This window comes from Sminthopsis crassicaudata, chromosome X, assembly GCF_048593235.1.
Source record: "Sminthopsis crassicaudata isolate SCR6 chromosome X, ASM4859323v1, whole genome shotgun sequence".
NCBI lineage: Eukaryota > Metazoa > Chordata > Mammalia > Dasyuromorphia > Dasyuridae > Sminthopsis > Sminthopsis crassicaudata.
Window position 1 is genome coordinate 63,362,519 of NC_133623.1, and position 23,518 is coordinate 63,386,036.

At 38.3% G+C, this 23,518-nt stretch overlaps 1 protein-coding gene and 1 long non-coding RNA gene across 3 annotated transcripts; one reads left to right on the top strand and one right to left on the bottom strand.

The window, feature by feature from the left end:
- Window positions 1-2,034: 2,034 nt before the first annotated feature.
- On the bottom strand, window positions 2,035-6,400 carry LOC141548879 (uncharacterized). The gene is made up of 4 exons (XR_012484140.1): window positions 6,188-6,400; window positions 5,918-6,034; window positions 3,180-3,277; window positions 2,035-2,242 (listed from the first exon to the last, which is right to left on the bottom strand). It is a non-coding gene; the product is annotated as an uncharacterized LOC141548879 (long non-coding RNA).
- A 921-nt stretch (window positions 6,401-7,321) lies between these two features.
- Window positions 7,322-22,255, top strand: LOC141548483 (transcriptional regulator ATRX-like). Of its 2 annotated transcripts, XM_074277414.1 has the most exons (8): window positions 7,322-7,371; window positions 7,788-7,840; window positions 10,385-10,428; window positions 10,736-10,839; window positions 12,056-12,172; window positions 18,077-18,183; window positions 19,288-19,352; window positions 21,289-22,255. In XM_074277414.1, exons 2-8 carry the CDS (start codon window positions 7,820-7,822, stop codon window positions 21,923-21,925), a joined length of 1,095 nt encoding a protein of 364 aa, XP_074133515.1. In that variant the 5' UTR covers window positions 7,322-7,371; window positions 7,788-7,819; the 3' UTR covers window positions 21,926-22,255. The 2 variants fall into 2 exon arrangements, with proteins under 2 accessions (XP_074133515.1, XP_074133516.1); XM_074277415.1 differs by lacking the exon at window positions 19,288-19,352.
- Window positions 22,256-23,518: the final 1,263 nt, after the last annotated feature.

Sequence of the window (23,518 nt, forward strand, 5' to 3'; positions counted from 1 at the left end):
GTAGTCAGTGTATGAAGGAGCCCAACGGGGATTTGGATCCGGCCCCTCTCCCTCCAATGGCGGTGTTCTTAGCAGTGGACCCTGTTCTCTATCTCTGTCCCTGGTCTCCATCCTGAATAAAACTGTTCCTGATTCTTTTAAGTCCCTGCCAAGCTTCTGACATGTGCCATCTGTACCTCCTGCCTCATTTCCCTCTCTCCCAGGCACACCTTAAAGTCTTCAATGTGACTAAATGGGACTCCTAGTGATAGACTTAGCCCCAGAGGAAACAGTGGAGGCCCTTAGTCCGACCCTTGATTTGACAGACACCAAGGGAGGTGGAGAGATTTGCCTGAGATGATGAAGCTGGGAAATGTCGGATTCGAACCCAAGACTTCCTGCCTCCAAGGTTAGGGTGTGTCTGTGAGGCTGTCTCATAGCTCTCATCTCACAGGGTTACTTTCTGAGATTGTAGAAGCCCGATTTGGCTTGTCTTGAACAACTTGAATGCTATGAACTGAACAACTGAAAGAAAAAAAAAGTTTGTTAAAAACCTATTAGGGCTAAGTTGATGTTTTGCCCTGCCTAAGAGACTAGTTTTGGGAGCCTGTGGGTCTTCAGAAATGAATTGCCCAAGGCTTCAACTCTACTTGGCTCCCTGCTGAGAGCTGGCTTTATTCCTGCCCCCCTCTCCTCCTCCTCCTCCCACCATCACCAGCACTACTACTATTGCTGCTTTGGGCACTTACTTCTCTCCCACCCCAGTGAGGCAGACATGCTTCAGATAAATTTTGATGGGAAATAGGGATTTTGAAGCACAGACTAACAATATTTTCATATCTGTGCAAAGGTTCAAGGACAGGAAATTGAACATTAAGTGTAAAAGGATACACGAATGTTGCTTTAGTACTATCTGAATGACCCTAGGTAAGTCAGTTTTATTTCATTTGCCTCAAAATGAGGTGGAGAAGGAAATGAAAAATTACTCCAGTAGTTTTACAAGAAACCCCCACGTAGTTCACAGTGTCACATGACTGAAGGGACAAATTATAATATATATATATATATATATATATATATATATATATATATAAAATATAATATAAAATAATAATATAATACTCATCAGAGTTGTGGAGAACTTTAAATAGCTTCCTGTCAGTAGGAGCAGGGTTATATAACTTTTTGGTAATTAGAATAATAGAAGATAATTCGGGATGATTGGGACAAAAAGACATACCCAATTTGACTACTCAGAGATCACTCATAGAAAGCAGACTGCTTTTTTATTAGAATCTCAGACCCCATGCTGGTCTGTGAGATTTTGCTCACAGGAGCAGGATAAGTCCAGAGCCTTGAAAATGATTTCAGCTTTTCTACATTTCAGACAAAGAACCTCCAAAATCCCGCCCTCTATGTGTGGTGATTGGTCACATAAGTCTACTGTCCCCCTCGTTGGTCAGTGGAAAGTAGCAGACAAGAAGAATGTAGTAGACGGCTTCTTTGGCCATGTTGGACAATGAGATGTAGTCCAGGCCTTATCTAAAATCAGGTGACTCCGGAGAAGCCAAAACTGAGGCCTAGAGGCTTGATTTCCTTTAGGATTTGTAAGTTCTTCACCCTTTCCCCATACAGTCCCCCCTGTTATTCATATATATATTTGTATATATATGTCCTCATGAAGAATTTACATGGTGGTCAAATTCAATGAACACATTGATTGTTAATCTCCTCATCTGCATCATCCCCAGTTTGTCTTCATTCCCCTCTAATAAATGTGGTAGACACAATTAAGCACTGACCCATCATCACAAACAATATGGAAGTTGCTCCATCTGTTTCTGTGCTCACCACAGTCTGTGATATCTCCCCTCTCTGGTGGATGAGGAAAAGTCCATTCACACTTACTCTCTCCCACCCATGGCCCTGCCCCTGTTTGATTTAGGCAGTGCCCCAACCAGGTACCCCAGATCAATACCACTATCAAGATTTCACATGCGCAGTTCACCAGTTCCTTTTTAGTGTGTGTCTCAGCTTGTTCTCTGCATTCAGCTTCAAGGTCCACACCCTGGGAGTATTTACCTGTCCTTTAATTCTGGTGTGCTGAGCCCACCCTCCTTCCTGTGTAGCACCGCTGTATCTCATGTCAAGAGGATCTGGATCGGTCCTTTCCAGCTCAGGGTCAGCTTGTCCTCCTTCCACGTCCGAACCAGGACCAAGTCTCCAAGCTAGAACTTATGCACTGTGAATCCTAAGGAGGAGTCTGAGCAATAAGCCCTTTTAGTTATAAAGCTTTCAGATGTTACAGTAAAGACATAACATTTTCTTAAAAACAAATCCTTGGTTTCAAATATTGGATCAAAGGAAGAATTTTGAATCCCTTTTGGATAAGGGTGACCATACAATAATTCATAAGGTGACAATCCCACATCCCTTCAGGGTTTTGTTCTATTCTTGATAAGGCAAAGGGAAGGCACTTGGTCCAGGGCGATTGTGTCTCAGCCAATTCAGTCAGTTGCTGTTTAATTTCCTTATCCATCCTTTCCACTTTACCTGATGGGGCAGATGCCATGGGGTATGTAAGTCCCATGATATTTGTAGAGCTTGGGCCACAGACAGGAGGATCTTAGCTGTGAAAGGGCTGCCTTGGTCTGAATCTACCTGCTCCACCAACCCTTACCTCAAGGAGTACTTTTATGACGGCTGAGGCCGTTGCCCAGGAAAGGGGAAAGGCCTTCACTCATGAGGTCAGATGGTTCCCTAGGACCAACAGGTATTTGAGACGCTCCACTGATGGCAGCTTGGTAAAGTCCACCTGTATGCTTTGGAAAGGCCTGATACCAGAGGGCCTTCCTCCTTTTTGGGCTTGTCATTGGACCGCCCTATTCATCCTCTGATAAACAGAACACCCGCTGACCAGTTGCCTGCTATTGTGTACAAGCCAGTGCCACCAGCCTAGTCAGCACCATGTCACACAGGCCTCAGACACCTCAATGACTGCCCAGATGTAAATGTTGGAGTGCATGTCTCATACCTGCTGTGGTCAGTACCTCTCTGCCATCAGGTAGGAACCAGTGCCCCTCTTTATCCTCCTGAGCAGCAAGGCTTTGGATTTCCTGCTTCTCTTCTGGGGTAAGGGAAGGTGGAGGCATTGGAGGCAGAAATGCCACAATTAGCACCATCATCTCCTCCATACTTACAGATTCCTCTTCTCCAGCCCGTTTCACCTCTTCATCCACAAAGCAGTTTCCCCTTGTCTCAAATGAATCCTCTCTTTGGTGCCCCTGCACATGAATCACTGCAACGTTTTTAGGTAACCTAAGATTAGTCAAAATTTCAGTGACCAATGCTCTATGTGCCAATCCCTTCCCTTTACTGTTTCCATTATTTTCCTGCAAGTAATTTACGGGATCTAATTTCTTTTTGCCTTCACTTATACAAAGACTTAAGTATTTTACTTCACATTTCACAAATTGCAATTTGTCTTAAGAAACTCTCAGTCCCTGTGCTGCTAAATAATTTAACAAACTGATAGGGACTTGGACAAGGTCACTCTTTTTCCTCCCTGACACAAGAAGATCATCTATATATTGTAAGACTTTTAACAATAACAAATTTATCCCAGAATGTTCACACAATTCTTATACACCCAAGTAGATGTTCCATAAATTGAATATTAGAAAAATCATTTTACTTTCTTAAAAATATCCAATACACAGAAAAATCCCAAACTACATATTGTCCATAACAAAAATATTTTCAAAAGGACAAAGGCAAAAACTATTATCCTTGGAGTCCCCCTAACAATTGGTGTTAATACAGTTAATTAAAACTTCCTATTTTCACATAAAAGAATCTGAAAAGTTCTTAAAAACATCAAACTTTTTTTTTGAAATAATCCTTTCAAACTATATGTCACATTTCTGATCATATTCTTTAAACAAGAAAATCATTATGTCTCTAAAGAAACAAATGTTCAATCAATTAACATCTTGTAAGAGCAGCCTGACCCTTTAAATCAGTTTGCTTTCTTCAGCCAAAAATGGCTGCAGCTTTCCACTGCTGCTCTCTCCTCCCAAAAACACATCCTGTCTCACAGCCATCTCTCTGTGACGACCCTTTTGAAACAGTTCCTTCTTTTTCCCACTGATTTCTTCTTGAAATCATTTGCTCCCACTAATCAATCCTTCTTAAATCACATTGATTCTCCTGTCCCATTTCTCTGTCTCTCTCCTCCCAATGCTTACTTACTCAAACCTTCTCTGACATATTTTAAACACTCCCAAACCCAATAACTCTTCTGACTAGATGCTCCATTTAAACTATTAATTAATTTTGTAAATCAATCTCTCTTGTCCCTTTTCTTTAAATCACCTTTCTAAAAAAAAATTTAAACTTTAAGATTCATAATACAGTAAATAGTTAATAACTCTATAAAGCTCACATGTCCAGTAAACATAACCCATAATGTTAACAAATTACCCAGTGTTTCAGAAGCAAACCAAATAGTTTTTTTTTCCTCTTCTTTCTGCCTGAGTGCTTCAAGGCCACTAGCAGAAATGTCTTTTTCCCAGGTGGCTTTAAGCACACAAGGTTTTATTGCCCTTACTCCTCTCTAACAGATTTGAAAACCTGCTTTACAAGGAAAACTTCCCAACCAGTTTAAAATAGTCAAGTTTTTTTTTCCTTTTACTTACAAATTGATATAACAGGTTGAAAAGTTTAAAATCACAAAAAAATTTATTAATTTTATAATTATAAAATTTTTTGACATATATATGCATGAGTAATTTTTTTTTATAACATTATCCCTTGCATTCATTTTTCCAAATTTTCCCCTCCCTCCTTCTACTCCCTCCCCTAGATGACAGGCAATCCCATACATTTTACATGAAAATCACAAAAATGTTATCCCAAGCATAGTTGCAAGATGAAAATAACCAATTGCCAAATTTCTTAACCATTGTTCTTAAATTCTTAATCAAATGTTGCAGACAATTACCCAGTTTAGCCTTCTTTACCTTTCTGTTCTCTAATTCCATGAAAACAAACTTGCTAATAATGATTTTTTTAGAAGTATGCCTAATTTTCCCACAACTCCAACAGGCCAGAGAGCCCCCATGTTCAGCTATTTACCTCTCTTACTCTATTTTTATTCCTCCCTTCTCCTATCTGCAACTTCTTATTTCCAATCTTAACACACATGCTAATTTAAAGTTATTTTAAAATTAAGCAATACTTTAGTTTGTGAAATTTCCTAAAATCTACCTAGATATTCCATTCAAACATCTTTTCTTTAGTAAGCCAGAAAAGAGTTAAGCACCAATTATTTTACATTAATTTTCTTTTTTTTTGGGCAAGATTCCCACAAGCTGAGTTCTGATAACAGGGCTCCTTGTTTACAGGAGTGATAACCACTGTTCTTCTATTTTCTCAAAACTTTCCAAAATTTATTTTCTCCCTTCTCTCCCTCTTCCTGCAAAGCCAGAGGCAGAGGGAGAGAAAGAGGAAAAAATATTTTTCAAACTTTTTTTTTCTACCTGAGCCACTCTGAAAAAATTAGTACTCTGAATGAATTCCAGTTCCCACAGTTCAGCCTGATATTTTTCTAAGCCTGTAACACAGAGGCTGAATTCTTATCTCTTATGAGCTTGCTAAGTTTTAACCCAGACTAAAAAAATGCAAAGCAGAGAAACATACACACACACACAGACACAGAGATCTATTTTTCTTGAATTCCCTAGCGAACGTCCTGACACAAATCCATGGACTGCTGTCTCCCCATATTCTCAGGACTGGTGTAGGTCACCCTTACACCAACAGTCACCCTAGAGCGCTCTGGAAAGCCCTTTCCTTGGGATCTGAGCAGTCCTCCGGTTCTTTTAGAGAGCTTGTCTGTCCCTCGGCCCATAGACCCCAGGCTCCGACTCGCACTTACCTCTCCAGCTACTAGTAGATCTTGTAGACTGTGCTGGTGGTCAGGACTTGTCCATTGTCTTCTTTCTTCAATCTTCAATTCTACTTTCCACTGAGCATCCCTGCCTCGGGTCATTGTCTAAGAGGGGAGGGAGGCTGCTCACCCAGAGCCAGACACCATGGAGAAAACTGCTCTGTGGGCGCCTGTCCATGTTCTGGGTGCACACAGCCGTCTCCCCCAAAGACCCCATCTCAGAGAGCCCCAATAGTGAGGGATGTAGAAGACCCTTACCCAAAATGACCACTCAGAAATCACTCATAGAAAGCAGACTGCTTTATTAGAATCTCAAGAAGCAGACCCCATCCTGGTCTGTGAGCCCAATCTCACAGCAGGATAAGTCCAGAGCCTTGAAAATGCTTACAGCTTTTCTACATTTCAGACAAAGAACCTCCAAAATCCCGCCCTCTATGTGTGGTGATTGGTCACATAAGTCTACTGTCCCCCTAGTTGGTCAGTGGAATGTAGCAGACAAGGTAACATACAGCTTCTTTGGCCACATAATCCCTTCCTTGGACAATGGGATGTAGTCCAGGCCTTATCTAAAATATCACATGACTCCACAGAACAGGAAACTGAGGCCCAATTGGCTTGATCTACTTTAGTTAACAGTCTCTGATCAATATGGGCTGTAAGTTCTTCACCTTTTCCCACACAGGGATGTGCTAGAAAAAGATAATTTGGCAGCTATGAAGAAGGGTGAAAGATGAAGGAAGTGCGAATGTCCTGCCTGGGTCAGCTGTGTTTGTTAAGAAAAAGGGATGATATGGAAATAAATGTAACAATATTTGACTATTTGGAATAAAGGTTTAATGGTGATTTTAAAAATCAAATTTATTTTATTATTAAGGTATTTTAATTTTCCAAATGTACACAGTGATAGTTTTCAACATTCACTTTTACAAGTTCCAAATTCCCCCCCCTCCTTCCCCCACTCTCTGCTCCCTAGTCAGGAAGTGATCCGATATGGGTGAAATAAGGGCAATTCCATATTCATTAATTATGATTTTGACTAAAGATTTAAAATGACACAGTAGCATAATAAGTGCAAAAGAAAAAAAAAAGGAGAAAGGACGAAAAGGAAAAAAGGGGGAAATGGGGAGAGAGGGTGAGAGGCAAGAAAAGGAGAAGAGAAAATGAGAGATATGAGGAAGGAAATTGTGAGGAAATCAGAAAAAAAAACCAGTGAAAGGGGGGGGGGGGGCGGGGAGAGCAAAGAGGAAGCCAGACACAGTTTCTATGGAAACGCACAATCCTGGAGTCCTGAGGTAGTCTCTAGAATCTCGAGCACCATTGGTTTCTGGTTACAATGATTGGCTTACTGCTCGTCCAATCATCTTTGCTGATACTGGCTGCTCGGTGCGTGGGTGCCATCTTAGGAGAAGTGAGATGGCTTCTCCTGAGCTCCGGCTCGTGAGGTAAATATTTCTCCTTTTAAAGACATGTTTTTTACTTTTATTTTTCCCTTATCGACATTTCCTTTAATAAATTGGTGAACATAAGTCCTTTTTGTCTTTTTTTGAAGAATTTCCCCTTATTTTCAGTGCGTTATTTCAGGTTTTTCCCCCCGCTTCGATTCGGCCTTGTTTAGTTTTTCCCTTTTCCTCACCCATTTAGCGTTTTCAGTATCTTTCTCAGAATTGAAAATGTCATATTATTTGATTCCCCTAGACAGGATTTGCTACATTTTCCCGGCTTTTATATTGTTGGAATTAAGTGCTCTTGAACCGTTTAAGTGACTTTTAAAATGTTCCATTATTGTACGTTTATTTTCTTTTGTTGAAGTAATGGGTAATGCGAATGATTTATTTTTATCTTACATATTTTTTTCTAGATAAACTGTGGAAAACACAGCGATCTTTCTCAATGGATACTCCGAAAGACGAGGTACATGTGCTTTCTTCTACTGTAAATGAATTTTAAGCATTAAAAAAAATCCTCATCGTTTCCTATTCTGTGGTAAAATAGTTTATGAATCTAAATAAACGACCCAGGCAGAGAAAAGTGGATTTTAATCACTGGTTGGGTGTTTTCCATTCTGAATTCTTTGGCCACAGGGGAAAAAAGCCTTTTGTGACGTGTAACTCCCTGAGATTCTATTTGACTCGGGCCTAGTTACCATTAAGGCAATATAGTACGTGTAATAAAAATCCATGTTTCCTGATAAACGCTTGTTCTGTGTTCATAGAAATGCTTATTGACATAAATTCACTTTTAAATATATTATTTTTAGTGTAAATATGTCCTTTCCTAATTATACCCTGCTTGAGGGTAACTGGGGAAAGGAAAGGAGGAAAAGAATAAAAAGAGGCTCACAACAGAGAACAAAAGAACAATTTACAAGGAAGTGAAGAAAACATGGAAACTTATAAATATAATTTCTAATACTATTATATGTGTGTGTGTGTGTGTATATACACTTTCTTAAACTGGTAATTTTTGGTAGATATTTTGAATCCTCCCTCATGTTCTCCTGAGTACATGGCAGTGTTCTTTTTGGTTTTGTTTTGTTTCATATTTCTTTTTTGGTTTTTCTCTTTTATTAGTATACTTTTTAAAATAAAATTTTGTTTTATATAAAGTGTATAAGAATTAATGATTAATTGAATGAAAAAATGGTGACTCAGGAGTAAGATGGTGTTTTTGACAATCATAAGGAATAAATTGTTATAAACAGTGTAAGGTTAAATATGACAGAAAATATATTCAAAATAAAAATTAATTTTTTTTTTCAAATAAGATATAGGTTACAGGAGAAATGCTTTTTTTCAGTGCTATGATGCAGCCATGCCAGAAATACAACTATATTAGTCAAATTAGTAAGTTGAAGATAAATATATACATGGACAAAGAAGAAACTTTTTTAGATACAGAGTAATATTAAAAACTACTAGTTAATAATTTATTCATAAGGAAAGAAAAAACAAGAGAAAAGAGAGAAGTTCTGCAGGGGCGGGAGAGGAAAAGATCTGCAAACTCTTTTGATGCAGGAAATATTAGATAAGATGTGTAGGGACCTTACACTTATATGTTACTAGATTTGCTTCCCTTGCACCATTTTCTAGTTGAAATAGGGAAAAGACTGGGAAATGGATGGAAAAAAAAAAGAGCAAAAAATGGAAACAGCTCAGGCACTCAGCAAAAACATGTTTCCTGAGACTAGATTCTATAATTTGACAAAAGAGTAATCTCCCTTTCTACTTCCACCTGCCTTTCAAACATCTAGAAATGCATGGGAAGGAGACATCTTAAGCCTATTATATGTAAGATTATTTTTCTTATCTTCCCTATTTCTGACAGGGATGTCCACCATCTTTCTAGTTCCTAAGGCTTACAGCCTAGGACTCATTCTGAACTTCTCAGTGTCTCTTTACCCTCCATATCCAAGTTGTTGTCCCAGTATATTGATTTTACTAAGGTAAAATCCCTGTCAAATACTCCCTTTCTCTCCCCCTCATAGAGGCCCTGGTTATAACTTCACACGTAGAAAATGGCAATATCCTGACTAGTTTTTCCCACTCTAGTAATTTTTCAATCACTACAGTGATTTTCCTAAAACACCTTTTCAATGATGTCATTCTCTGTTCCTTAGCTCCCCCTCCCCACACCCCATATCAATAAACTCCAGTGACAAGACCAACTACAAAATTCTTGGCCATTCAAAACCCATCATAACCTACCACTCTTCTGTCTTGCATATTCTTCTTACCTTACCCTCTATGATACAGTAACACTGGCCTCCTGGCCATTCTCTGAACAAGACCCTTTATTTCTGGCCATTTTCCCATTTCCCCCCATCCCTGCAATGACCTCCTTACTCATTTCTAGCCACTGATTTTGTTCCTTTAAGTCTGAACTAAAATCCGGCCTTTTCAGGAACCTCCCTAGCCCCTCATAATTCCATTGTCTCCTTTTGTGAACTTTTCCCATTTATCCAGTGTATAGCTTCTTTTAATCTGTTTGTTATCTTGGTATATAAGCTAGTCAGCTTCTTGAGTACCATCTTTTTGCCTCTTTTGCATCTCCTGTGCTTATCTCAAATTGTTTGGAAATTGTGATCTCTAATTTATTGAAGTAAACTCTGGGATCTGTTAGTTGATGTCATGAACAATCTGACACAACTGAAAATGACTGAACAATTACATCTTTGGATAGCTAGGTGACTTAGTACAGAATGGCCTGGATTCAGAAAATTTTATCTTCTTGAGTTCAATCTGACCTCAGAAATTTACTCAGAGTATAATCCTGGGCGAGTCACTTCACCCTGCTTGTCTTAGTGTCCTGCCATGTAGAATGAGTTGGAGAAGGAATGGCAAACCACTCCAATATCTTTGCCAAGAAAACCCCACATGAGGGTCACAAAGAGTTGTGTACAGCTGAAAAACAAACACCGTGGATTCGCTAACACTTGTATTTGGTTTTTCTTTTTAGGGTGGTGGCCATTTTGAAGAGCCGAAGCCATCATGCCCTGAGAGGTTAGTTAGTGTTTCTGGCCAAAGTATTTGGATTTATTTAAAAAGTACAAATACACCAAGGATGTTGTCCATCTAACTGCTGTCTTTATATCTCTCTCTTCTTTTATTTCTCCTTCTATATTTTTGTGAAAGATACAAGGAATGAAGTGATGCAAGTTAGTATTGAGTTGTGTATGGAATTATGAAAAATGACTGTGTGTATGGAATATTGAAACGATTTCAACTTTACTAACACTCACCAAGGAAGCCGGTTTTCTGAAAAATTTCACTTGTTTTAAGTATAAACATAGATTTTAATTTTCTTTAGGGAACATGTGGCCTGTGATGATGGACAGATGGTGCATGACTCTGTGAATCCACCTCACTTACATGAAAAGTCACCTATGGTTGAGACAAAAAGCTTCACAGAAGGTATATTGTATCATAATGATTTACATACTTGAAAATTAACACTCCTAGTTATGGGTAGAAATTTTGGTTTTCTTTGTATAAAACTACTTTTCATTGTCCTAAAATTTTAGTCATAGAAGAACTAGATTCATGGCCAGAAGGGATTTTAGAATTCATCTAAATCCCTGATAGTACAGATTAGGAAACAGGTACTAAAAATAACATGGCTTAATCCAAATCATTTGTCATTATTTGTCATTAATAGTCTCTTTGGTATAGGCCCTTAATTTAAACTATCTTGCAAATTACCAATTTTTGAAATGGTTTGATATAGGGAGGTTTATTTTAAAGATCATTTTTGTTTTATTTTAGCTGTTGGCTTTTATCCTGGGGAACTTTTGACCTTTTTTTTTTTTGTTGCCACTTCTTGGTTTATCTCCTGACCTTGGTGTATGCTTCCAATATTCATCTTCATTTTCTACCCACTGTTCATTTAGACACTGACCTTGGGCTTCATCAGCCATATAGGTGAGCTTTTAATTTACCTCAGAAGGGAGGGGCGCCTCACTTCCTGCTCATTTCTTTTGGCCTCAAGGCTTTGGCCTTCTAGTTCATTCAGGTTTTGCCTTATTTTCCTGCAGTTGGAGACCTAGACCCCTAAATGCTCTTCCCAAAGTGTCCATGGACACTTGATCTGCCAAATCTAATAGTTATCCTTCTACCCTCCACCTCAGTCCTAATCCTATTTTTATCTCTCAGCTGTCTGGTATTGCTCCTATTTTACACATGTGAATGAGAGCTTCTTGAGATCAGGGACTTGATTTTCTATTTTTGTTTTCAGTGCTCTGAAGCTGTGCCAGAGGGCAGGTAATACTCTGAACCTTTGGTCTTGGAGAATAAAGCTTAAGATTCTTAAAGGACGTGGGAAATTCTAAATCTTTGGAATGGTTTTTCTCTCTGAGACTTTGGTATAGGAAGAAGAATAAAGGCAGAATATTAATGCTCCATCTTCCTCCCATGGCTTTTTCCTAAAGAATTTCATTTTGAATATCACAGTTCTGGTGTTGAAAATTTCCAATTGCAGGGAAGAGGTTGTGATGAAGTCCCTTAGCATCTTGGAACAAACTTGGGATTTTATTTTATCCGGTGCTTTTTAAAACTTTGTTTTTAATTCTGATATTCAGGGTGGCTTCAGTGTTTTCATATAATTAGCCTCATGAATGTTATCAAATTGTAGGTAATGTGGTTGAACAACCAGAACCAAAGAGGAAGAAGGAAGATAAAGATGATTTTCAAGCGATGGAAGTTAGGCCAAAAAGCAGACTGAGGACTAAAATTTTCAAAAGACGTGTTGGTAAGTAGTTTAGTTTAAAATTAATTTCAACGTATATTTTGTAAAATAATATAAAGCATATTGAAAATCATTGAAAAAAAGACTACAATATTGTAATTGGAAAGAACACTGAAAAAGAAATTGACCACTTTTTATAACCATGAAGAATGGAGGAAAAGTATATTCTTCCTGTGATGGAGACAAAAATGGAGTGACAATTCCTGTGCCTGTGATGGAGGTGTTAAGATCCTGGTGAGAGGTCTTTTTCTGCAAACAGACCAGGAGTGTTCAGGGTAATGTTATTCCCTGGGGTGGGGGATGGGGGTGGGGGTGGGGGGGCCAGAACAAGTGGAGTGGAGATGGTGACATTCAGGTATGGGGCCTTAGCTGATGGTGCCTCAGGTGGAAGGTGTCCATTATCATGAGAAAAAATGAACAGAAAAGTGGAGAATTAATTTATTTAGGGAAATGGCCAGTGAGCAAAATAGGAGAAACAATGGTCAGAGAGAGGGGAAACACTTGCAAAGTAATAAGAGGATTAGGAATAGGAGAATGATGACAAAATAATGTGACAGGCAAAAAAGAAGAAATAATCAGAAAGAGGGAGCAATCAAGTGCCAACATTTTTAGAGAGTCAAGGAAGGATAAAAACTATTGGGCTTAAGAAGCTGTGTAACTGAAGCTAAAACAAACTGTCGATTAATAAACATTTATGAAGCGCCTATTATTACCAGGTGTCATGCTAAGCACTAAGAATGCAAAGAAAGATAAAACACAATCCTTTTCTCTGAAAAAAATATCATAGTCTAAAGGGGAAGTAACTTGCAATCTACCTTTATGTGAATATTTTAATACTTCAACATTCTTCTCCTTTTGCTCCCAAAATTCTTCCTTAAAATTTAACAAGTTAAAAAAATATCAGTTTTATTCTAGAAGATTTAAAATGTTCCCCAAACCCTTGTTTGTGGCCTACTACTGATCTGCTCTCATACAAGCATATTGGTATTAACCATACAGCCTGTAATCCAGTCTAGTGTTCTGTCAGTTGGCCTTTCTATCCAAATGTTTCATAAGCAAAGTGCTTTGCTGTCTTTCTCTAAAGTTACAGCTCATTATTATGAACAAATATAGTCAAATTTTGGTCACCAAGAATTATTTCTGGAGGGTTTGTGATCAGAAAGAGGTTAAATTTTTCATTGGGAGCTTGCTTCATTCTGAACTAACAGTAGTCTTGCCACAATGATGATGAGTGTTTTTGTTTTATTTGAACTTGTTAGAAATTAGGTTACATTTTAAAAAATCTCTTTGTTTGCTTTAGCTCCTGCTGTTGGGAATTCACCTTTACTTTCTTGTTGATCCCTTTTGTTAATTCCTTTCCTTTCTCCCCCTTCTTAAGTTGCTGTTCAGTTGTGTCTGAAGCTCTGTGACCCTGCTGTCTGTGGGGTTTTCTTTTTGTTTCTCTTCCTTTGGTAAATAAATTAAAAAATCATGATTAACACCCCAGCTTTTTTTAATAATACATTCTGCTGCCCCTACTCTTTATTTTATCTGTGTATATCTCATGTTTATTTGATAGGTATTATATACTCATACACGTGTCTCCTTTTGGTTGAAAGCAAGAAGCTGTGGACCTTAACTTTGTCTGTTTCTCTGTTTCTGCCTTAAGAGTAAATTAATACTTGGGTATTTTCCTCCTTCCTCTTTCCCCCACTCTCCTCCTCACCCTATTTGCCTTCTGTCTTCTTGTTGCTGTTTTACTTCTCCCTGCCACCTTGCCCTCCTACTCCTTGTCCCCTCTCAGGCTTTTTCTTTCCTTTCTGGAAAAACAGTGAGGTTCCTTCAGTATCTGCCTCCCCCCAGCTTATCAGTTCTTCCTTTTGTTTCTCATTTGAATTAAATGATTTTTTTTTATCTCTCCCTACACAGTTTTATTTTTTTAGACTTGAACTTTTGTCCTCAGTTCAGCCCAAGCCTTTCTTTTTTTTATTATAGCTTTTTATTTACAAGACATGTGCATGGATAAGTTTTCAACACTGACCTTTGCAAAACCTTCTGTTCCAACTTCTCCCCTCTTTCCCCCCACCCCCTCCCCTAGCTGGCAGGTAGAACAATACATGTTAAATAAAGTATATGTTAAATGCAATGTATGTATACATATTTATACAGGTATCTTGCTGCACAAGGAAAATCTGATTTAGAAAGAATGTAAAAATAACCTGAGAAAAAAACCAAAATGCAAGCAGGCATTAACAGAAGGAGTGGAAATGTTATGTAGCCCAAGCCTTTCTTTAAAAAAAAAAAAGTTTGTTTTTTTTGTTTAAAACTTAAATATTAAAAAGAGTTAAAAAAGAAAAAAAAGTCATATTCATATCAGAATGTAAGGGAGGGTTCAAAATATGTAATAATAAATTCAATGTCAAGAAAGCCTGTATAATAATGAGGGCATTGTATTTCTTACTGTCTGTTTCCTAGTAGGTTTTCTTTGTTCTCGGTTGTGTACTTTTTACTTTATTTTTTCCCACCTTTCCTCCCTTGCACATTCAGTCAAGCAGGCTGCAGTAAGTATGTATATATTTATGTTTATATATGTACATGTATTGATATATGTATCTAACGTATATACACATACGTATAAAACAGATTAACACGGCTGGCATGTAATGAAGATTTCTGTATTTTGACTGAATCTTTCAAGATTTTGACCTGATGTAGGATAAGTGATTACGACCCCTTCCTTGGTTCTCTAATAACTTCTGCTCCTGTCCATTATTATTTTTGTTTTCTTTTCTTATTTTTAATCTCCCCTGACTCCTCTGCTGTATTACTACCTGCCCCCTCGCCTTGCTAGCACTTAACCTGCCTGAAGATCCCTCCCTTATTCTCCCCACTCTCCCCCTTTTCCCTCTCTCTTTATTGCTTTTTGACTAATGTAATACATTTCTTCCCAGCCCATCTCATTTATTTATAGATATAAAAGACTTTATCCCCTTATACATGTACATGTACCATCCTTTCTTTAACCCAATTTTGATATGAGTGGGCTTCCAGCACCCTCAGTCCTCCTCACTTGTCTAATTCCGTGCTCTTGTCCCTCATTTGTTCAATGGAGTTATTCTTTCTAACTTGTCCTTCATCATTTTGCTTTTCAGAACCACATTATCCTCTTCTCTGCTTCTGGTTTTCTCTCACACTAATTACTAATGGCAGTCACAGACATAGGGTGTACATCTGCACACAAGAAACACATAGTCTCCCTGATTGAGTCCTTTGTAATTCATCCTTGATGCTTCCGGGATGTTTTTCTTGGATCTTATGTGTCTCTTTCCAACAAAAACTTGAAAGCCTGGCAGCTCATGGGATATTCCTTCTCTTAGTTCAGAGTTATCCTTCACTTGCCGGATGTGAAAGTTTTGGCTGCAATCCCACTTCTTTCCATCCTTGACATATACTGTCCCAGGACCCATAGTCTCTTAGAGCAGCCGCTGTGTGGTTCTCGTTATGGCAATGTCATGTTTGGTTTGCCCATCTCTCGCCTCTCTCCTGGGCCCCTTCAGTTCTGCTTTGTGCACTGAGGGAACATGCATTCAATTCTACCATTCCATATTCTCTAGCGTTCTATCTTTTTAAAAATATTGTTCATCTCTTTAACTTCTTGTTTGTTTGTTTTGATTAACTTATTCCCAAAGGGGAAAGTTAAGGGCCCCCATTTGTTTGGTGTTGTTGCTTTTCCCTTATAACTCTTTTAAGTTTTTCTTAATTAATTTAGATATTGCATCACTTGGTGCATGTGTATAGTGTTGATATTATTTCATTTTTATGGTACTTCTGAGTGAAAAGTCATTTTCTAATTTCTTTCAGTTAGACATGTTTTTGCTTTTGCTTTTATCATTTTTAATCATAATTACTGCCCTCTGTCCCAGGCCTTACCTTTACTGTGTTGTGTATCTCTTTGCTTTCCAATGTATTTCTTATGTTTTAATCCACTTATGTTTTGTGTTTAGGTTTGTCCCATTCCTATTTGCATTTGCAGTTATTTTACTATGTAGTTCCCTTCAAATTATCTTTCCCTCATTTACCCTTTTATCTATTTATTTGATCCAGTCCTCTAAGTTTATGCTCACCTCCTCCACCGACCCTCTTTCCCTTCTCTCTTCCCTACCTGTAGAACTAAACACGTTCCTGTGCCCATCTCGGGCTGTTATTCTCTCTGATCCACTTCCAGCAGGAGGGAGGTGCAAGCATTATTCCTCATTGTAAAAGCTCTTCTTCTTTTCCACTTTGATGTAAAATAATTTCCTCCCTTCTCCTTCTTCCTTGGAGGCTGAGCCTTTCTTGGGATATTTTGTAATTGTCTTAGAACAATTGTTTGACTTGTTTTCCTATACTCTCTGCCCTCTCTGAGGCAATATTCTGTCTTTTCTTTACAAAGGAAATTTGATTTTCTGAAGGGCTTTCCTGTCTTCCCAGAATTCTCTCTCTATGGTATTTCCTCTGTAAAGATACTTTGCATTTGCAGTTTTCTTCCTCTTATTATTGCTTGGACCAGGGCCACACATTTCACACTCAGCCATTGCTCACAAGTCTTGTAATCTGGAGACATGTGGTGATCTCTGTCAGAGGGCCCTCATTCCTCCACCCAGCAAATGCTTGTGGATCTCCCAGGATCTCTTCTGTCTTGCCTTTTCCTGAGACATGACGCTGCTTTTCTTTCATTATTGTCATTTGCTGGTGGCTAGATCCCTCCTGAGGCTCCCCAGACCTTTCTGTCTCTCTCCCTAAGCTGCCCTGGGCTAGAAAAGAAATCATCCTGTGTTCTTTGCTGGGCTTGATTAGGGCAAGGCTTGCTTCTCCTCTAATTGTATGGAGAAAGCTTTTAGTTTATCCCCATTGCAGGTAATCCTTGCTGATGACAGTTATAAATTTTACTTATCACTTCAATGCAAACTGCATTTATTATTATGCCCTAGGGCTTTTTAATAGGAACAGGTCCTTTGTTTTGGAAAGGTCTTTCCCGGCACCTGTGAAGATAATCACATGACTTCTGTGGGATGTTCTTTCTTTGGAGTCTGCTTTTCCATTACAATTGTCTAATTATGCCCCTGTCTTTAACTCCTTATCCATCCTCCTTTTTTTTATACCTCTCCATTCTCTTGTGTTCTCCTCATTTTCATTTTTAACTAGCTTATCAGTGCAGAAACATGATAAATAATTTCTGTCCTAATCTTTTTTCAAATATTTGCCTACAACCATTGAGCAGTTGCCTAGATTGAGCACTCTAATTCAAGCCCTCCACATCTTTGTTGCTATAATAATTTTCCTTAGCGATTGGCTTAGCTCTGTTATTTCTTTTCCTAATTAGTCTCTAACAAAAAAATACAGACCCATCTATTGGACTTTTAACGTCCTGCAATATTTTCCATTCTAACTATACTCGTTTTCCTTCCCCAGCTGGCCTCTTGTTTGACATACTCATGGTTCATCTGTGTCTGTTCCTTCATCGTGATTGTTGTTCCCACACTATCTGTCTTCTGTGAAAGTTTTTGTCATGTTAGTGGTGTCTAACTCTTCATGACCACATTCGGGGCTTTTTGACAAGAATTCTGGAGTTGTTTACTGTTTCCTTTTCTAGTCCACTTTAAAAATGAGGACACTGAGGGAGAAGTGAATTCAGGAAAATAAATCATGGGCTCTCTTCCAGTTACAAAAGTTGTTAGTTTGTGAAATTTATGAAACTTATCCATAATTTTGTGTAAGTGAGCAACAGTAAAATGATGTGAATACATATATCTTTGAAAATTCCTATTGATTAAGCAAATAGCACATGCCCAAAAAGATATTGTGATATAAAAATGCAGTTTTCAAGGTTTTATGGAATTTTAAATTTTATTTGTGAACATACTATGTTTATAATTTATTTTTTTTTAGGGGAAAAACTTTATGAGGTTGTGTGTTGTACCTCTTGTGGACGACACGTGAACCACTATGAGGAATCAGTATATAGACATCCTGCACTGAATGTTCTTGTTTGTAAGGTATGTAAATTATGAAGTGGATGATGATTTTGTTATCTGTAAACTATTATGCCTTTTGTTTGGGAATAAAGAACAAATTCTCCTTTTAGAGTAAGACATCTTTTTTTTTTATGGATTCTAAAATGCTTCATTTCAAAAGTGAAGATTCTCTCTTTAGAAGTGAGATGCAATAAGTGCTGAACTTATAACATCAGACTTGATTTGTAAATTGGTTAGTTTAGATAAACTTCAGTTTTTAATATACATGGGGACAAACACAAAGACTGTCTGTGCCTGACCTGTGACCTCATACTGATCGGATCAGTCATAGTGGGTTCCAAAGTGTCTTGACCCTATCATAGTGAAGTAATTTTCACCCTCTTTGATTATTAAGAACATGATTAATTAAAAAAAACTGAGTCTTATTCATGTTTGACAGTATAATATTTTGCTTTTGATAGTTCCTAGTTCTGGTGAGAGGAGAATATTTCAAATTACCTCTTTGAGGACTTGAGGATCAGTATTTTTTAAATGCTAAAAGTAGTTTTAATAATAGCTTCTTTTCCTTAGCAGTTTAAGATTTATAAAAGGTTGTTCACATGCAAACTTGTTTGATGCACAATAACCCTGTGCAGCTCTATTATTATAATATGTTTTACTAATTAACTCTGAGAATGAATAAGTGGAGAAAGGAGTTCATCTGAGCTCTTTCAGACTCTGTCACCATATAGAGTGTTTGAGTGCAACAAAAGTTACTTTTGATTGTATTGATAATGTTTTCTGTTGTTCCTTGGATGCTGTTTATTTTCCCTTTATCAATTTACTTAAATTTTTCCTTTGAACATGTTTTGAATGTTCTTTAAATCAGCTTATCAGTTAACAAAATGAATTCTTCATAGACATTTTGTTCCTGTGTTCCCCATAATATGTCATCACTTTGTTAACAATACTTTACTTTTGCAAAATATTTCATTTTTTCACTGTGACTAAAGTTATCAACTCAGTTTTGTGTTTAAATGTAGTGTATGCTTAGTGGATTTAAGCATTTTAAAATTTGTGCTTTGTGAATGTTAATGTTTTAACAGATTTAGAACATTTAGAATTGAATGTTCATTCCTTTTTTAGAGCTGCTACATTTATATGAGGGATGACATAAGCTCTGATTCTACTAGACCTCATAATCACTGCAGGTAGGAAGATATCTCACAAAATAGAAAGCATTCCTCTTTTGGGGATCTCTTAAATAGTTTATTTATAATTCATTTTTTTTATTCCCTCAGTCTTTATTGTGTTAAATGTCAGAGATTATAGCATATATTCAAAAAGAGCTATACTAATTTAAAATTTTTAACTACCGATGTTTTCTCATTGAAGAGAACGAGGAACGCAACTTGATTTGAAAGAAGAACCTCCTGGTGGGCTTAGTGAGGAAGAAACCTTGGCAGAGACCTTAAGCAGATCTTTGATAGGGGAAATATAATATAACCTTGGGTATATCGCAGGGATAAAGGCAGGAACTCAAGGGGGTGAGGATCATAGAGGAGAAGGAAGTGTTGGGAGCTTAAAGGTGGGGGGAATCCAGGAACTAGATGGAGTACACCTGACAGACCAGGGCCAGGACCTGTCTAAAGATGGGATAATCAAACTCTCTACAGGTTGTTTAAAGATGCACAAGGTTTCAGGGATGGACAAAGGAGTTTCATCCTCACAATCATTCTATAAACAGAATACTCTTAATGGAATTATTCTATCTGATAAGAGTCAGATGAGCTTCTTCCTGAGCTTACAACAACCTTGTCCAAACTAGCCAGGTAAAGTGCTTGTTCAGGAATGTATAGTCAGTCAGTGAGCCTGAATCTGAACTCAGAATTTACTGGACTAAAGGCAAAGCTCCGTATTATTCTTTGCCACAAACGTACTCACAAATGTCTGCTTCATAATGAACAAACCTACTTTCATTTTCTTTTCAGAAAAATCACATTGTTTTCATCCATTTCCACTTGCCCATTGCAATTTTCAGTGCATTGTGTTCTTCAGTGAACTTTTTAAGTTTTATTTTTTAGTGAAATCCCCAATTTTGCTTTCTAAAATCTTTTTTCACATAAATGCATTTTTTGCTACCAAGATGTTAACTGTTTTCATGATTTCTTTGCATCACTTTCATTATTTTCCCCAACTTTTCTTCTATCTCTTTACTTCCCTATAGGGATCTCTTTTTTCAAGCATCTTTCAGTGATTCTTTCTGGAGTGTGAGACTAATTCACATTTTTCTTTATGACCTTGGATGTGGAAGTTTTGAGTGTTGATATTTTCTGATTTTGTGTTTTGATCTTCCCTGCCACAAGAGTAATTTCTTATGGCCTTTTTTGTTGTTTACTGATTGATCTTTCCAGCCTATCTTAAGTTGTACATTTGTAATAAAATTGGGTCCTGAATGAAGAGAGCATTGCCCCAAGCTTCAAGTTTTTGTTCTATTGGTTCAGAGCTGTTCCTGGGCATCTGTAGGTTTTCTGCTTTTCTAAGGTGTTATGGTCTAAGGAGAGGTGTAGTCTGGTCTGAACTTTTAGAAATCTGTGAGTGACCATAAGCTCTCTTTGCTGAACTGGATCTGTGAACCACGCCCTTGGCTGCTAGTCTTTGTTTTTGCCTTAGGATGGTAATGTGGATCTCCATATGGCCAATGCAACAGAGTCCTGGGCCCAGTGCCGGCTAATGATCCACTTTCTGCCGAGTTTCTCAGTCCTTGCTGAGAGCCCTGGAAGCCTCAGCTGCTGCTGATTCAGTTGCCTTTCAAGGTCTTGTGTGGGAGGCCCAGGAACGGCCACATTATGTTGGTTTTATCCTTTTCATTTGTTGGTTCTTTCCATTCCACAATTAATTTGGGGAAGTATTTTAAAAGTTGTAAAGATGTTTCATTAAGAGAGATTGGGATAAGTTCCTGCTTTTACTTTTATAAGTACATAAATAATTTAAAAGAATGTATGTTTAGGTATATTTAGTTATATTAAGGTATATTAAGTTTTCATTAATTAGTAAATTTTTGTTTCTGATTAACTTTTTAAAAAGTCCTTAAATAGTTGACTAAGAATGATGCTTCAATATTTTTATTTGTTTTTTACTTTTCAGATGGTGTGCAGAAGGTGGACGTCCCATTTTCTGTGATTTCTGTAATAATATTTTCTGTACAAAATGTATTCGACGCAATCTAGGGGAAAAGGAGCTGTCAAGAGTGATGGATAAAAACACTAAGTGGAGTTGTTACATTTGTCAGCCAGAGCCTTTAATGGATTTGGTTGCCATATGTGATTGTATATTTGAGAATTTAGCATTCTTTGATCAGCAGGCTAAAAAGAGGAAGTTAGCAAGTGACAAGAGTGGTAACAAGTGTGACCAATCTGAGAAATTAAAACAGGGAAGCTCTGCTGAAGAGGCACATCAGGTGGATAATCCTTCCCCTGATACTGCACCAAGGCCTCTTTCTACCTTACAGATGTCAGAAGCACTGATTGAGCAGACAAAAGCATTAGTTGAGAACGTTAGAGAGACAAACACCACTTTCCTGAAGCATTTGCAACAAACATCTCCTTACTCAGAAGTGAGCCCAAGTGAGAGGTCCTCTCAGTATGAAATTATGAATTCAGTGGTCAGGGAGATACATCATGCTCAGGAGGCCTTGGAAGATTGTCTGAGTACTGAGTTAAGTAAATTGGTTGTTAAAGAGGTAGAGGACAAGAATAAAGAAAAAGAAAAGGAGAATGCTTGAAACAATACTAAATCTGTTAAGATTTCTTTGTTAGGACTGGATAAGAGATATTTCCTTGTTCATAGTTCAATGTGAGCTACAAATCTGTCCAACCAGATTTGTTATGTTTGGGTACATAACCCTCTGTTTGTTTTCTGTACACTGTCTCTTCTTACTGCCAGTCCTCCCTGGTCAGGGGAGATGCCCAGTTCTCCTGAGATGTGATTAAATAAAGGTTCGGTTTTCTGCATTGCAATACCTCTCTTTTTAATGGACTTCTGACCCACCCAGTTTTCGTGGCTCATCTGGGAGAACTGGGCAGAGCAGGGAAATCTGAGGATCTCAGAAGGTTGTGCATCTTTGGACAATCTCGGGTAAGGCATGCGTGGGAAATGTCCCTGGGGTTGGATGGGGTAGGCATTCTTCTGGGGCCGAAGCAGAAGCTACATGTGCATGGAAAAGCTAAAGGGTCCTGTTGGTCCAGTGAAGTTCCAGGGACAGGATATCTGGGCTGGGGCAGATGCTGTGACTCCATCATTCCCATCCCAAAGAAGTGAGACCCAAATTCACTTGGGGCTAGAGATGGAGGACTCATCCTCATCCACAACAGCTCCTGACTGATAAGGGTGGAGATGGATGTGCATGTGCCCAATTAGCATCCAAAGGTGAAGTGTCCCCTGTAGAGGCTGAGGCATGCAGTGACATCCCTCCTGCAAGGCCATGAGAAAAGTCATTGAGGCAAGTCTGGAAGACACAAATCTTATGAAATTAAAACTGGGGGTGTTGGGGTACAGTGGAGTCACCCCTGCTCATCAAAACCATATCGTTTGCAATGAGAATGTGCTCAGGCTTCCCAGTCCCATTAGACATGGTGAGATGCACAGGATCCTTGGCAGCAGTGAAACCACAGGTGGTGTTAATGAAGTGGCTCCCGAGGAGAGGGGCCAGCCCTGAGAGTGAGGTGGTCTCTGGAGGCTGAGTGGTCACTGTGGGCCACATCTTGTAAGAAAACTGAGAGCCCTAAAAGTCTCTTCTCCAAACCCCACTGAAATCCTTTCTGATTTACCTTCAACAAATAATATGACAGCTAGGTCGATAAGGGTGAATAGAACATTATCCATACATATGTTTTGAAAACAAAAAGCTTTAAAAATAAAAAAACCCAAAAGTGTAATGCAGGAAGATATACTTGATACCTCTGCAGACATTCCTGAGACAACTAATGAAATACCACGTAACCAAACACACAGATGACCTCTGGAGAAGAAACAGCAAGGGTGCAATTCCCAAGACACATCTTGTTGGAATTTAATAATTCATGCCAATCGGTGATATTGGTGGGAGAACAGAAGGGATGGTAAATGGGAAGAGAATAAAAGGGAGTGTGGGATGCCTGTGGGTCAAACAGCATTGGCAAGGAGGGCAAGTGAAGCCTTGTAGTCTCAAGAACTGAAGAGTCTTCAGGGGATGGGAGAGGATGTCGAGGGAGGAAAGATTTAAAAAGGGAATGGGAGAGGCCTTGTTTTGGTAGTGGAAGGAGGAATCTACTTGAGGATGCAAAAGGGGGAAGAAGTAAATAATGGGAAAACATGAAGCAAAAAAAGAACTAAGAAG

Coding starts and splice junctions, on each gene's coding strand:
- LOC141548483 (XM_074277414.1), top strand. CDS start 7,820: ATGGATACTCCGAAAGACGAG. Junction 10,840..12,055: donor GACAAAAAGCTTCACAGAAG/GTATATTGTATC, acceptor ATCAAATTGTAG/GTAATGTGGTTGAACAACCA. Junction 18,184..19,287: donor TGAATGTTCTTGTTTGTAAG/GTATGTAAATTA, acceptor TTCCTTTTTTAG/AGCTGCTACATTTATATGAG.